The 15,570-nt window shown below is 35.9% G+C and overlaps 1 protein-coding gene across 10 annotated transcripts in view; it reads right to left on the bottom strand.

Annotated features, from left to right (window-relative positions):
• BIRC6 (baculoviral IAP repeat containing 6) overlaps window positions 1-15,570 on the bottom strand; it is a 247,818-nt gene that overhangs the window by 124,789 nt on the left and 107,459 nt on the right. For 8 of the 10 annotated variants that reach the window (XR_010730270.1, XM_066266863.1, XM_066266865.1 and 5 more), the window contains exons 24-29: window positions 7,446-7,633; window positions 6,385-6,717; window positions 6,047-6,146; window positions 2,465-2,679; window positions 2,082-2,290; window positions 1,226-1,572 (exon numbers count right to left, since the gene is read on the bottom strand). Coding sequence is in view for 9 of the 10 variants with exons in the window: in XM_066266863.1 (XP_066122960.1) it covers window positions 1,226-1,572; window positions 2,082-2,290; window positions 2,465-2,679; window positions 6,047-6,146; window positions 6,385-6,717; window positions 7,446-7,633 (1,392 nt within the window). In the remaining variant the exon portion in view is untranslated. The remainder of the gene's footprint in view (window positions 1-1,225; window positions 1,573-2,081; window positions 2,291-2,464; window positions 2,680-6,046; window positions 6,147-6,384; window positions 6,718-7,445; window positions 7,634-15,570) is intronic. The other 2 variants (XM_066266867.1, XM_066266868.1) reach the window with 1 other exon arrangement.

Genomic DNA, 15,570 nt, shown 5'->3' with positions numbered 1-15,570 from the left:
ACCCCTCCCCCTCTCTTTCCTCTCTGTCTCTCTCTCTCTCTCTCTCTTCCCCTCCCACAGCCAAGGCTCCATTGGAGCAAAGTTGGCCTGGGCGCTGAGGATGGCTCTATGGCCTCTGCCTCATGCACTAGAATGGCTCTGGTTGCAACAGAGCATCGCCCCCTGGGAGGCATGCTGGGTGGATCCCGGTCGGGCGCATGCGGGAGTCGGACTGCCTCCCTGTTTCCAACTTCAGAAAAATACAAAAAAAAAAAAAAGTGCACCATGACTTTACGGACACACTGTATTTCTTGTATGTGGAATTGGGTGTATCAGATGACTATGTGTTGTACATTAGCAATAATCAAAAGTATCTCCTGGATAGAAAATGACAGCTCTATATTAGATTAGCAATTATTAAGTTTTTGCTGTTGCACATATAGACAATATTTATTATTTTGCCAGTAACATAGTAACATGGTATAGTGGTTTTCAACCTTTTAACACTTAGGGACTGGTGAAAATAGAATTATTTTGGGGCCTGCTAAAGCAGAAATAACCAGAGCATAAGCTAATTTGACTAAGAATATTGCGTCTATAATTTTCATACATCAGGGTGGTTAACTTTTTCAGATTGGCACAAAATTTCTGGCAGACTGTTCCGTGGACCAGCAGTTGAAAAATATTGATGCGGTACAGGGGATCCTAGGGTTATGACACAGTTCTGTTCTAACGACAGCAACGTAACCTGAATTTTGGTTTAAGTCAAAACACACCTTAGCCTAACACAAATGGAACACTTGTGCTTCTTACAGTACAAAATGGCATAGTTGAGCATACTCGGGGACACCAACTCTCTCATTCATACGCCGCATTACTGTATATTCTTCCGCCAAGTGCAACCAGACTAGTCCGATCACACAATCCATAAGTATAATGCTAACGGTGTAAGCTGAAACATATCTCAATTTTTTATGGGAGTGTTGCAAATTCAAAACGTCGTATGTCTAGACTGTCATAACCCGAGGACCCCCTGTATATCAATAATAGAAACTACAAAAAAATAATCAAAAAAATCCATGAGAAAACAAAAATGAATTAACCTAAGAACAGATTTAATACTCACATAGAAAGGATATCAAAATTAACAACACCCAGGAAGCATCAAGACATTATCAACAAAATACTCAACAATATCACATCAAATATATTCCCAGTCTTTAAAACATGTAAGCCAAATACAAACCATTGGAAGAATGAAGAAGGCTGAGCAAAGTATCCAATAAATATCTGATGATAGTACGTAACTGCTCCGTGGAAGACGCCTGAATCAAATCTTTTCGATCTGATGTTTCATTCAACATCCTTCTACTTGCACCTAGAGCTACTCTGAGCCTCTGCACTGCATTATGAGCCAAATTTAGTTGAAGCTGTAGTTGAATACAATCCTGATAGGAGGAAAAAACTCTACTGTCTTCTTCGACTGCCTTGTCTGGCTTTCGCAAGAAGTACTGTGCATTGTTAGCACTGTTGAGAGGAGGAAGATCAATACTTTGCAAAAGAGTTTCCAGTCGATGACAAGCTAAGTTATACCTATTAGTAAAAAAAAAAAGAACAAAATCATTTCTGCAATGTTCTTTAATGTACATATATGGATACATACTAAAAATTATATTTACAAAACATGTTTATACACAACCATATATATTGGGTCTGGCCTGTGGTAGTGCAGTGAATAAACCATAAACCTGGAATGCTGAGGTCACTAGTTAGAAACCCTGGGTTTGCCATATACGACAAGAAACCAATGAATAACTAAAGTGAAACAACTATTAAGTTTATACTTCTCACTCCCCACCTCCAGTAAAATCAATAAATAATATTATTTTTTAAAAATCACTTGGTAAGTACTAAATAGAGCAATTATTTAATCACAATATATGAGTGCACTGAACATTACTGTATGTAACATGCCAGTGTCCTACTTCCTTCTGCTCTTTTCCATCTACTTATGAAAGTACATTACTTGACAAATACATGCAAGACATTTTACAAATGTAGGGTTTCAATAAGATTAAAATATTCTGCAATATGCTACCAACCTGCACTGTATATCCTCCTGCAGAGCAACCATCATTGCTAAATGCTGGTCAATTTCTGGTTGGTTTGCAGATTCTCCTTCTCCCCTTAGAGGGTCATGCATTAACTTCAGTTCACTCTCCCAAGGCAAGATGTAGGTATGACCATAGTAAAATCCTAATGGGATTTTGGCTCTAGCATTTGTACTTCCGTAACGTCCAATGACAGTGATCTAAAATGAAAAATTTTAAATATACATACACACCCACCTTCAACAACAGAAATCTGAGTAATGTATTTAAAAAGTTGACAGTTATACTTTTTAATTATATGTCAGAATATTTTCCATAACTTGTCAGAAAAATGGAACGCTTATCAATTAATTCACTTTCTTAAAGTTTTTTACCTTCATAAATCTGCACACAGGAGGTGGTATCAAGTCATGAAGAATTAGTGAATGAGTGCTAATATCAGTTGCCACTACCAATCGCCTCCCATCCACCTCTTCTCCTAATGTCCAAATGTCAATGGACAAGGAGGCCAGGTCTCCACAAGTGGGAATCAACACATCCGTCAACAATATTGGTCTGCCAAAATCCAAGGTCACAAACCTCCTTGCCCCTACAAGAGAGAGAGCAACAGTTGACCAAAAATATCATATATCAATTCGGCAAAAGATATACTTAAAAACAGTCTGGAGGCCCTGGCCGGTTGGCTCAGCAGTAGAGCGTCGGCCTGGCGTGCGGGGGACTCGGGTTCGATTTCCGGCCAGGGCACATAGGAGAAGCGCTCATTTGCTTCTCCACCCACCCCCCCTCCTTCCTCTCTGTCTCTCTCTTCTCCTCCCACAGCTGAGGCTCCATTGGAGCAAAGATGGCCCGGGCGCTGGGGATGGCTCCTTGGCCTCTGCCCCAGGCGCTAGAGTGGCTCTGGTCGCGGCAGAGCGAAGCCCCGGAGGGGCAGAGCATCGCCCCCTGGTGGGCGTGCCGGGTGGATCCCGGCCGGGCGCATGCGGGAGTCTGTCTGTCTCTCCCTGTTTCCAGCTTCAGAAAAATACAAAAAAAAACAACAACAGTCTGGAACATTTTAAAAATGAAATTAATGTATTAACCTTCAAATAAATGAGAAGTTAGTACTTTTCATTGAAAAAAACATGTGAAACTTCAATCTGTTAGTTTAAACCCCAAAACTTATGTAAAAAAATATATAATAGTAAGTCTGTTTTCTATAAAGGCAATCAACTATACATAAAAACTTAATTTAAAACATTAAATGAAAATTTTAAATAAAAAATAGTATATAGATTAGTTCCATAATAGTATATAGATAGTGCTCTTTTTTAGCTATTTGGTCTTTCTTTAAAAATTTCACTAGATGCACTAATAATACCAAATTGTAATACCTGATCTTAGTTTTCCTAAACCTTTTTATCATTTCATCTGTGGTTACATCTTACAATGGGGTTAAAATGCAAGATACAAACTACAGGTTGAAACATGTAGTCATTCAATCACTAATAAAATCCCTTAGCAAGATTCTCTAACGGAGACAGATACAGTTTATCTCAGTGTTCTTCCCCCAGTACAGACACATCACAGATGGCTTGCTCGAGTAGTAAGGGCCACACTACAGAGGTAGTATGTGTTTTTGTGTAATCACTAGAATCACAGTCAGCATGAGATGCTTACAATAATTTGCATACCTCTCCTCACACACACTTCAGGAGTATGCTCAAGTAGTAAAACACTAAGTAGAGTCATTAGTAATACTTTCTTTTTAATTGGGTTGGGTAAGGTACAGCTAGTAACCTTACCACGTAAATTTTACAGTAATAAAACCAATTAAATTAAACTTCTAGCACTAGAGCATTTCTCAATGGAGCTAGTTTAAAAAAAAAAAAACAGGCAGGTAGCAATATTTTCATGAAAAAAAGCAATTCAACCAAAAAAACCCCATAATTTTCCTCAATAGAAAGATTATGTGCTATAGTCAATTTCATAGATAAAAAAACAAATCTAGTGTAAACAACTGATATTTCATAAGACTGAAGAACTAATTACAGTTTTTATGATATACACACTAATACTGTTACCAATGAATGATTAGTTGGGCAGAAAACAGCATTCCGACTTTTGCTATTTCAAAGAAGCTCTCTTCCAGTCCATTGTAATAAAGTAAATATGATTTAATTCTTTACAAAATAAAAGTGATGCAGTATGCGCTATATTCAAGTACTTCCTCCATAAAACACACCTAAGGATTTTGTTGGGATTCCACTGCTGCTCAACCCCAGCAAAGAGTTGGTAAAATGTAAGTAAAAATTGCCTATACCTTATTAGTAAACATGTTCTAATTGAAAGCACCAATCCTGATCACAGGGCTCTAGCATATAAACAGGGTACAAGCTTAGGTAAAATTTCAATCATTTAGAGACCATCAAGTGTTATTAATCTTAAATGGTCATTATAATTAGCATTAGTCTGTCTGCTATTCTCAAGAAATGGTTCCAATACCAGAATGCTAATCTTAGGAATACCCTTTTTTTTTTTGTATTTTTCCTAAGTTAGAAGCAGGAAGGCAGACAGAATCCCAAATGCGCCCAACCAGGATCCACCCAGCATGCCCACCAGGGGGCGGCGATGCTCTGCCCATCTGGAACATTGCTCCATTGTGACCGGAGCAATTCTAGCGCCTGAAGCAGAGGCCATGAAGCAGTCCTCAGTGCCTAGGCCATCTCTGCTCCAATGGATCCTTTGCTGTGGGAGGGGAAGAGAGAAATAAGAGAGGAAAAAGAGGGGGAGGGGTGGAGAAGCAGATGGGTACTTCTCCTGTGTGCCCTGACCGGGAATTGAACCCAGGATTTCTACATGCCAGGCTGACACTCTAATGCTGAGCCAACCAGCCAGGAACTGGAATACCTTTTTTTTGTTTTTAAAGCAAAGAGAGAGACAAACAGGAAAAAAGAAAGATAAGAAACATTAATTCACAGTTGCAATATCTTAGTTGTTCACTGACTAGTTTCTCATATGTTCCTTAATGAGGGACCTCTAGCCAAACCAATGACCACTTGCTCAAGCCAGGCAGCATGGACTCATGTCTAATGTCTGTGATCTCACGCTCAAGTCTGCAACCTCACACTCAAGCTGGTGACCTCCAGGTTTCAAACCTGGGTCTTCAGCATCCCAGGCTGACGTTGCCCTGTGCCACTATCCATTACACCACTGCACCACTGCCTGGTAAGGCAAGAATACTACTTCTCTCTCTCTCTCTATCTCTCTTTCTGTGTGTGTGTGTGTGTGTGTGTGCGCGCGCGCGCGCCTGTGTGTGTGTGTTTGACAGAGACAGAGAGGGATAGATAGGGACAGACAGAAAGGAAGAGAGATGAGAAGCATCAATTCTTTGTTGTGGCACCTCAAGTGTTCATTGATTGCTTTCTCATATGTGCCTTGACCAGGGAGCTACAGCAGAGCAAGTGACCCCTTGCTCAACCCAGCGACCTTGGGCTTCAAGCCAGTGACCTTTGGACACAAGCTGGGTGAGCCTGTGCTCAAGCCGGATGAGCCCGTGCTCAAGCCAGATGAGCCCATGCTCAAGCCAGCGACCTCAGGTTTTCAAACATGGGGCCTCTGCGTCCCAGTTCAATGCTCTATCCACTGTGTCACCGCCTGGTCAGGCAGGAATACTACTTCTTTAAGTGTAATTTCTACTGTAATGGTATTTGAGCAGCTACTTTGGAGACAAATATTTATGTTAACCATAGTTCAACAGGCAAGATTCATATACAGATCAAATCCATTGTTTGGACAAACTACTGAACCTATTTATCAGCATTCTTCCCTTCAACTGGTAAGCACACATCGTGAGCCCTTGGTAACGTCTACTTACCCAAGAACAAATGTGGTATTGTCAAAGGGAAATCAAACTACACAAATCTTCAAAGGACCAACACTCTAGGCAAGAAAAACATTTTAAGAAGGTCAAAGATTACCTGAATGCATTCGCTCTATTATAATGGACTGGTGAGGTGGAGGTTGAAGAAAATGTGAAGCATGAGAAATTGCAAGAGCTAGGCCAGAACCAAGTGGATTCTAAAAAAGAAAAAAGTACAACTATATTGACATCACTCTTGCTCTAGAAAAACTAGTAATCATAATATCAAAATTACAAGTCTTAGTGACTAAAGTACATTCTATAACATTTTATTTAAAACAATAAAATTTGCTATATCAAGTTGGTAAAATAAAATTTTGCCTTTTGAAGTTAGCATATATTTCAAGTTATTTTTAAATGACTAAGCAAACACCTATTTAAAATATAACAATTTACCATTCTGGACTTGTTGGAATTTTTGTTATGTGCAGCAAGATTGACTGCTGGGGGATCAATGACTGAGCCTGGGAAAAGCTGTGCAAGTTCAGCATTAATCACAACGGAAACCGCTTCATTGGGTGGTGTGAGTGGTGGAGTCATAAAAAGTGGTGTTGTTTTTGGAGTGGGTGGAATAACATCAGATGGATGAATGAAGAATCCAGGGGCTGCCACTGGGTTGGAAGGCACAGAGTTGTGAACAGGACCTACTGCTGATGTTGCTGATGCTGCTGATGCTGCTGCAGCTGCTGCAGCTGTTGTCTGATGTAACTTGGCTTCCAGCTTTGCTTTCTGCAAGAAAGGTAAAAGCAACAAATATAGACTAACCCTGCCTACCTAAATTGTGGGAAATACTACATGGGTATATAGTCTAAAGATAAAATGAACAACTGGATCCTAGTCAAATAAAAATGAAATTAAATAAAAAGTGGAAAGTACAAACAGGGTATTTCTTTGCTACATGTGCATCTTTAGATATTTAATATAAAATTTCCTGAGCATCTGGAAACTAGAACTTTCTCAAAGCAAAAGTGGAAAGAAAGAACTAAATATAAATAAGAAAACAAAGTTCTCCTAAAAACAAAATATTAACAGGAAATGAACTCACATATATTGCCTAGCTTGATGTAATTTGTCACCTGGAATTGCATAGGTTGCATTTAGGCCATGATGAAATCTCCAAATTTTGTTTTAGGTTCTTCAATTCATGTAAAGAGTAAATGGTAACCATAATGTTTGACCAAGAGTGTTTAAACATATGTAAGAATGAATTTTACTCAAATATTGTAATAAAAGTATGAATTATATTCCCTCAGATATGTTATCAAAGAAAAAGTCTTTACATAATTTTTAAAAATTTAAATATATCACAAAGACTTTACCTCAATTTTTGTAGAAAATGCTTAGTTCAGATCAGTCAACCTACTTTCCTTTACGAAAATAATGGTCATTTTTACAGTACTTTTTTCAGCTTTTGAAGTTTAGAGACAGCATGAACAAAGAGCCAAATAGTCTCCAACCTGTTGCTGAAGCTTCAAAAGCTGCTGCTGTTTCTCTTGCAGCACCTGTAGCTGTTGCTCGGCTGAAGCCATTGCATGAGAGAGAGACTGCAAAGCTACCTGGGCTGCTGAACTCAGGGCTGTCGAAGCTTCCCCAACTGTCCCAGATGATAGTCCACCTACTGCAGGAGTAACCCCGAAGGAACTCACTGGCATAAGACAAGGGGGGAAAAAAAACAGGATGAAGAAAATGTTCACAGTTAAATACATTCAAAGTACTATACGATTTTGACAAAACTATAGTTAATTTTCATTTTGAAAGACAGAAATTCTAGAGAGTATAAATAAGGAAATCTTAATAGTAATAAGTCTATTGATAATAATAATATTCAAATTTAAGAGATCCAGGAATGACTTTTAAATCAAAGAAAAATTAGTCAGTATACATTTAAGTTTAAAAATATTTTCAGCATAGTCTATATAACAAGAGAAAAAGAAAGACCCAGCAATTCCACTTCTGATATTTATCCAAAGAAACCCAAAACACTAAATTTAAAAGACATGTATATCCATATGCTCACTGCAGTATTATTTATAATAGGCGATATATGGGAACAATCTAGGTGTTCATCAACAGATGAATGGATATATATAATAGGATAATGACTCAGTCATAAAAAGAATGAAAAATTTTGCCATCTGCAACCACATGGTGGACCTAGAGGGTATTATGTTCAACAAAGTAAGTCAGACAGAGAAAGACAAATGCCTGATGACTTCACGTATATGTGGAATCTAAAACACAAAATAAACAAACAGAAACAGAAACATATATACAGAGAACATTTGACTGCTGCCAGATGAAAGGGGCTTTGAGGGAATGAGTGAAAAACATAAAGGGATTAAGTACAAATCTGCAGTTGCAGAATAGTCACGGGATGTTAGTACAGCATAGGGAATATAGTCAACAATATTGTAATAACTATCTATGGTGTTAAATGGGTACTAGATTAAACAGGGTTATTAATTCCTAAATTATATAAATGTGTAATCTTTGAGTTGTATCCCTGAAACTCATATTCTATGTCAACTGTAACTGTAAAATATAAAATTATTTTAAAAACTATTTTCAGCATAGAAATTTCATTTACTAGAGCTAAAAAAGTGAGTGGCCTTATCATACAATTGGAGCTTAAGAAATAAACTGAAATTTGACCAAGATTTCTTACAAGCAACAATACTTCCTTCTCCCTCCCACCCCCTGAAAGAAAACTCAAAAAGCCTTCAGTTATAAGAACGTCATTTAAAAAGACTGGTAGCCCTTACTTCCTCATTTTAAAGCACAGCCTAGACAGTCTGGGCCACAATTTATGGAAAGCAGTTTCGTACCATATGCTCCCCCATAACACTAATATGGCAAGAGGCATTTCCTAAGGCACATACTGCTTACCCATTAATACGTAGTATCATCATTAAAGGTCTATAAAATCCCACAAGTTAAAAAATTTGAATTTCCTTTTAAATGTTACTCAAATATATATTATAAAAGACCACTTTTCCCATTAGATAGCTAACAATGTTTGCGGAAAACATTTTCAAAAAAGCTAGGATAAAAACAATTTCACAACTTAATCATACAGGTCAGCACAAAACAAGAAGTCGAGGCCAAGCCTAACGATACCATTAATACTTATTATAACAGGACTCTTGCTAGAAAGTTACATAGGTAACAGGTAACTGCTACAATAACAGCAAATATTTAGTATGCATAACCAGTGACTGTTTAGTTAATTACCACATTCAACAGATGAAGAACCCTGAGGGCAGATATTATGATTCTGTTTATTAGGTGATTCAGTAAAGAATGGCACAGAGAAATTATTCTGCAGAGCTGTAGGTGGTTAATCAAGGATTAGATCCAAAAGCAATATGATATGAAAGCCAATGTGAGGTACAGAGCTAAGTATAGAACTTACATCAACTCACTGCATTTTCTCAAAAGCATGTAAGTAGGTATTATTTTTATGCATTTCATAGATAATGAAAGTGGAAAGAAGTGATTACTTATACTTGAAAAGGATAAAAAAATAATCTTACAGCATATTTTAATATCCAACAATGGCTACATTATGCCAGGGCTCAAACAAACTTAAAAACTATGCTAAAATAAATAAGCTAGTACTAACAACAAAACTATGCAAAGTCTCTTAAATAAATAACTAGAAAAAGTTGGTGAAAGAAAAATCATATTTCATATAACCTGTGTATGCCAAAATAAAATCCATTTGTTCCAACTAGTGTTCCACCAAAGCAACTCTAGAGAAAAAATATTAAGACTTACTGAAGCACTGATGTTTTACTTGTACTGTTGGAGTGATCTAAGTGATTTTCAATATTAATCATATACTTTAGCCCTTTACTGACTTTAAAATCTAGTATACAAATAATATTTATGGGAAAATTATCACTACAAACACATAAGAGACATAAACCATCCAAGAAAAGCAAGACATCAATCACTACAACACTAATTTTAAAATCTTTTGTATGGTCTGTTTTCAACATCCTTTTCTATTTTTGTACTAGGAGTCTCAAAAACTAGATATAAAAACATAGAGTTGACAATAAGACAAAGATGAACATTATCATCAGTTGTGTATTACATCATGCAGAAAGTCCTAGGAAGCGCAAAAGAGTAAGAAAAAGAAATAAAGATATAATGATCTGAAAAAGAACAAAGCAAACTCTTTATTAACAGATGATATAATTGTGTACATAAAAAACCCCTAGGAAAATACAAACTATTAGAATTAGCATATTAATATAGCAATGTCATCAGATATAAGATTAATATGCACAATCAATTATACTATTACACAGCAACAAAAAAATTGAACTAAATTAAGAAAAATCTATTATAAAGATTATAATATTTATAATAGAATAAAATCAAATAGCTATGTAAAATCTAAAAAGTACAAAAATTCTACACTGAAAACTATAAAACATCAGCAAGAAAAATTAAAGACCTAAATATATTAAAAAATATACCATGTTAACAAACTATAAGGCATAATATTAATATTTGGTCAATTCTCCCAAGCTGATTTATATTCAAATCCCAAATTAATAAATAATAAGCTTTTGTGGGTATGCTGACAAGCTGGTTCTAAAATGTATTATTATCTGTAAACACTATCTTAGTTACAGATAATACTACTATATTACATACTTGAAAACTGCTAAGAGACTAGATCTTAAATGTTCTTACTACAAAAAGGAAATAGTCATTATGTGATAGGTTGGAGGTGTTAGCTAACAATATGGTGGTAATCGTTTTATAATTAGTATAAATTTATCAAACCAAACACTGTATACAATAAACTTGCTCAGTGTTATATACCAATTATATCTCAATAAAGCTGGGAAAAAATGTTAATACAAAAACAACCAGAATTTTTAAGAAAGACTATCTTTTTAAAAAAAAGAATGATGATGGATTCCACTCCTGGGTATATACCTAAGAGAACTAAAAGCATGTTTCACACAAAAACCTAAACAAGGTATTCACATTAGTATTCTGCTTATTAATTGAGAGAAAGAAAAGCAAAAATATCATTAACTGCTGAGTCATTAAACAAAATGTGGTATATCTGTATTTTTTAAAAAGTGGTCTTTCCACACAATGAAATATTATTTATCTATAAAAAAAGAATGATGCACTACATGCCAAATGGATTAACCTTGAAAATATTATACTAAGTGAAAGAAGCCAGACAAAAAGGCCACATATTATATGATTATATATTCATTCACATGAAATGTCCAGGATAGACAAAATCCAGACACAAAATGTATTAGTGATTGCCCAGAGATGGAAGGAGAAGGGAATAGGGAGTGACTACTAATGGCTAAGGAGTTTCTTTTTACAGTGATGAAAATGTCTGGAGAATTACACAATGGTGATGACTACACACTACTGTGAAATTTTGTATCAGTACTTTAAATATACCAAAAAAGAAAGATAAAGTTGGCAGACTTCAGATTTCAAGACTTAAAAGTAAGCTACAATAATTAGGACAATGAGGTACTGGTATAAGGCTAGACTAACTAAACAATGGAACAAAAATAGATTCATACAGAGTAGACACATGATTTTCACAGAGGTAATATTGCAGTAGAGTGAAAAAGGATAGATTTCCGCCCCCCATAAATTATAACATAGCAATAGAGAAGTAGTAACCAAGATGAACTAAAAGATAATAGCCATAATATTAAGTAAGACTTAAAGATTGAAAATCATGCCCTGGCCGGTTGGCTCAGCGGTAGAGCGTTGGCCTGGCGTGCAGAAGTCCCGGGTTCGATTCCTGGCCAGGGCACACAGGAGAAACACCCATCTGCTTCTCCACCCCTCCCCCTCTCCTTCCTCTCTGTCTCTCTCTTCCCCTCCCGCAGCCGAGGCTCCATTGGAGCAAAGATGGCCCGGGCGCTGGGGATGGCTCCTTGGCCTCTGCCCCAGGTGTTAGAGTGGCTCTGGTAGCAGCAGAGCGATGCCCCGGAGGGGCAGAGCATCGCCCCTGGTGGGCGTGCCGGATGGATCCCGGTGGGGTACATGCGGGAGTCTGTCTGACTATCTCTCCCCGTTTCCAGCTTCAGAAAAATACAAAAAAAAAAAAAAAGATTGAAAATCATACCAGTTACAGTGAATTGGTATAAAATACATAAAATTGAAGACACAAAAAAAAGAGAATATAAAAAAGAGAGCAGAAGTAATGTTTGAACAGCTAACAGCTGAGATCTTTCTATAGCTGATCCAAGTAAGGATTCAAGAATGAATCTCACAGCTTGAGCACTGTCAGTGACCTTCAGAGAGGAATAATAAGACTGCCAGTGGCATCTCACAAAAACAGCATAAGATAAAAGAAAAGATTATCTTTAATTTTTTACTTATTGATTGATCTGAGAGAGAGAAAGATCAATTTGTTGTTCTACCCATTTATGCATTCACTGGTTGATTCTTATATATGACCTGACTGGGGATCAAACCCACAATCTTGGAGTATTGGGATGATGGTCTATAAACAACCAAGCTACCCAGGCAGGACTAGCAAAGATTATTTTTAAATCACTAGGAGAAAGAATAGCTAACTTAGAATTCTCTAACATGAAAATATGACTTCAAGAATAAAAACGGCCTGGCCAAGCAGTAGTGGAGTGGACTGGGATACAGAGGACCCAGGTTCAAAACCGTGAAGTCATCAGCTTGAGTCCTGAGTCGCTAGCTTGAGCATGGGATCATAGACAAGACCCCATTGTTGCTACCTTGAGACCAAAGGTCGCTGACTTGAGCCCAAAGTTGATGGCTTGAACAAGGGGTCACTCGGTCTGCTGTAGACCCTGGTCAAGCCACATATGAGAAAGCAATCAATGAACTACTAAGGTGCCACAACAAAGAATTGATGCTTCTCATCTCTCTCCTTTCCTGTCTGTCTGTCTGTCCCTATCTGTCCCTCTCTCTCTGTCTCTGTCAAAAAAAAAAAAAGACAAAAACGATACCTCTTAATGCAAATAAACCAAATATAAAATGTTATTCTGATATTCAGATAATTTAATTACATACTGAAAATTAGGTAATTCCATAGAATTGATTATGCTGATTTAATAATGATAAATGTATCATAACATGATTATGATAAAAATGGCATCAGTTATTAAAGAGGAAATCCATATTTAAGGTACTAATGCATGTGTTACATCTATAGAGGTAAAAGTGACATATCTAGTACTTGTTTTGAAGTACTGAAGTAAAGAAAAAAGATAAAAGAAATGTGGAAAATATCAGTAATATTGGAACCTAGATAATGGGTAGGAGGTTTGTTCATCTAAAATTATTCAAAAAATATTTGAAAATTTTCCAAAAAAAACTAAGTTACTTCATCAGTAGACAAGAACATAAAAGAAATCTTACAAGGTAGTTTTCAGACATAAAATCATACCAGATAAAAGCTAAAAAAAAAAAAAATTATTATTAAATAAATCCAAATGAATATTGAATATAAAAACTATGAAAATAACATATTATGGGTATTAAAATACACTTCAAGTATAAAATCACAATGCCATATATATTGGGAAGATATTTGCATTGTATGGGAAAAACAGCAGCAGGACTTCTAGATGTCAATGATATGTCTATATTATGACCTCTGGGACAACTGCTAATAATAGTAAAAAGTAGAGAAATAGAAAATAAAAATGTAGTCACCAAAAAAAGGGGAGAAAATATACAACTGCCATGATGAAGAATATAATAGAATATATAAAACCTAACATTTAAACACAAATATATCAGTAATTACATTAAATGTAAATTAAATATTTCAATTGAAAGACAAAGGATCAGAATGAATTAAATAAGGCAACCACATGTGGCTTTTAAAAGAATGTCTAAATATAAGAAGACAATGAAATGTTGAAAGTAAAAAAAAGGAAAACATATATTATACAGATAATAACCAAAAGAAAGCTAATGCTAGGTATATAAATATCAAACTACTTTTAGGGAAAATAGCAATATTAGAGATAGAGAGGTAATTCATAACATTGAGGTTTTAAATTACAAGAAAGATCGAACCATTCTAAATTCGTGTCATAGTTTCAAAATGGACAAAGTAAAAAGTGATGAAACTAAAATAGACAAATTTTAACACCAATCTTCTTTGAAAAATAAAGTAGCTAAAGTAATGGATATACAATAAGCAAACTTGCCCAAATGGTTATGTAGAATATAACTTCCCAACAAGTGCTAAGTAAACATTATTGTCAAGCATTCATGGAATATTTATAAAAGCTGACCCTCTACAATTTCTAACATATCTTGCAAGATTGATAATCAGAGTATTTCTTTTGACCCTATAGCAATTTAAATAAGAATCAATAACAAGATAACTAGAAAATCCTCATATATCTGGCATCAAGAAGTGCATTTCTTTAATATTAGTTACTAGAGTGGAATATATGACAACCCTATGAAGCAGCAAATCAACTTTTACACTCATATCCAAGAGAATACTGTATCCATTAGTACTATTGGTATTACAATGGAACCCAAATGTTAATCAACAGTATACAAAGCAGGTCTGAATTCATAAATTTTATTTTATTCATATAATAAAATCTTAAACAGCAATGGAAAAGGGCCAACAATCTACATATATTCAATAACATGGGTGAATTTAACAATGGGTAATGTTGGACAGAAAGCAAATTCAATTTTTATATTCTATAGACCCTAAACAGCCAGTGTTTAGGAATGCATAATTAAGTGGCAATAACAAAGAAATAAGCAAAAACCAAAAAGCTAATTCCTTGAGGCCCAAGCACGTAGTTCAGTTGGTTAGAGCAGTGGTCTCCAACTTTTTTTGGGCCACGGACCGGCCTTTAGGGTGGGATAGATAAATGTATCATGTGACCGAGACAAGCGTCAATGTAACAGAGGGAATCTGGTCATTTTTTAAAAATAAAACATCGTTCAGACTTAAATACAAATAAAACGAAAATAATATAAGTTATTTATTCTTTCTCTGCGGACCGGTACCAAATGGCCCACGGACCGGTACCGGTCCGCGGCCCGGGGGTTGGGGACCACTGGGTTAGAGCATCATCAGGATATGCCTAGGTGGTGCAGGGCACACACAAGAACAAAGCAATGAATCCAAAAAGTGGAATGACAAATCAATGTCTCTCTCTCTCATCAATAAGTAAAAAAAAAAATTTTAAATGATTCCTCATAAAGTTAGGACAACGTTACCTTTTGGAGAGTGAGGAGAAATAAACAGAAGGGTCAAAAAGACACCTTTTAAAGTGCTGGAAAATATTTCTTGACTTTGTGGTCAGTTTGTTTTGTGATTAACTGCTGGGCTATAAAACTATTTTCTGCATTTATTTCTGTAGGGGTGATATATTTCACAATTAACATATTTCCCAAAAAATGTAAATGAAAAGTTGAGACCACGGTCATCATCTAGCACCTTCTGTGGTACCTGAATGTTGACTGACTGTATACAAAAATCAATAGTGGATACATAAATTTTATTTTATTCAGACAATAAAATCTACACATATGCAAAGATATGGATGAATTTAA

This window comes from Saccopteryx bilineata, chromosome 3 (assembly GCF_036850765.1).
Source record: "Saccopteryx bilineata isolate mSacBil1 chromosome 3, mSacBil1_pri_phased_curated, whole genome shotgun sequence".
NCBI lineage: Eukaryota > Metazoa > Chordata > Mammalia > Chiroptera > Emballonuridae > Saccopteryx > Saccopteryx bilineata.
This window is presented reverse-complemented; position numbering and strand designations above follow the sequence as displayed.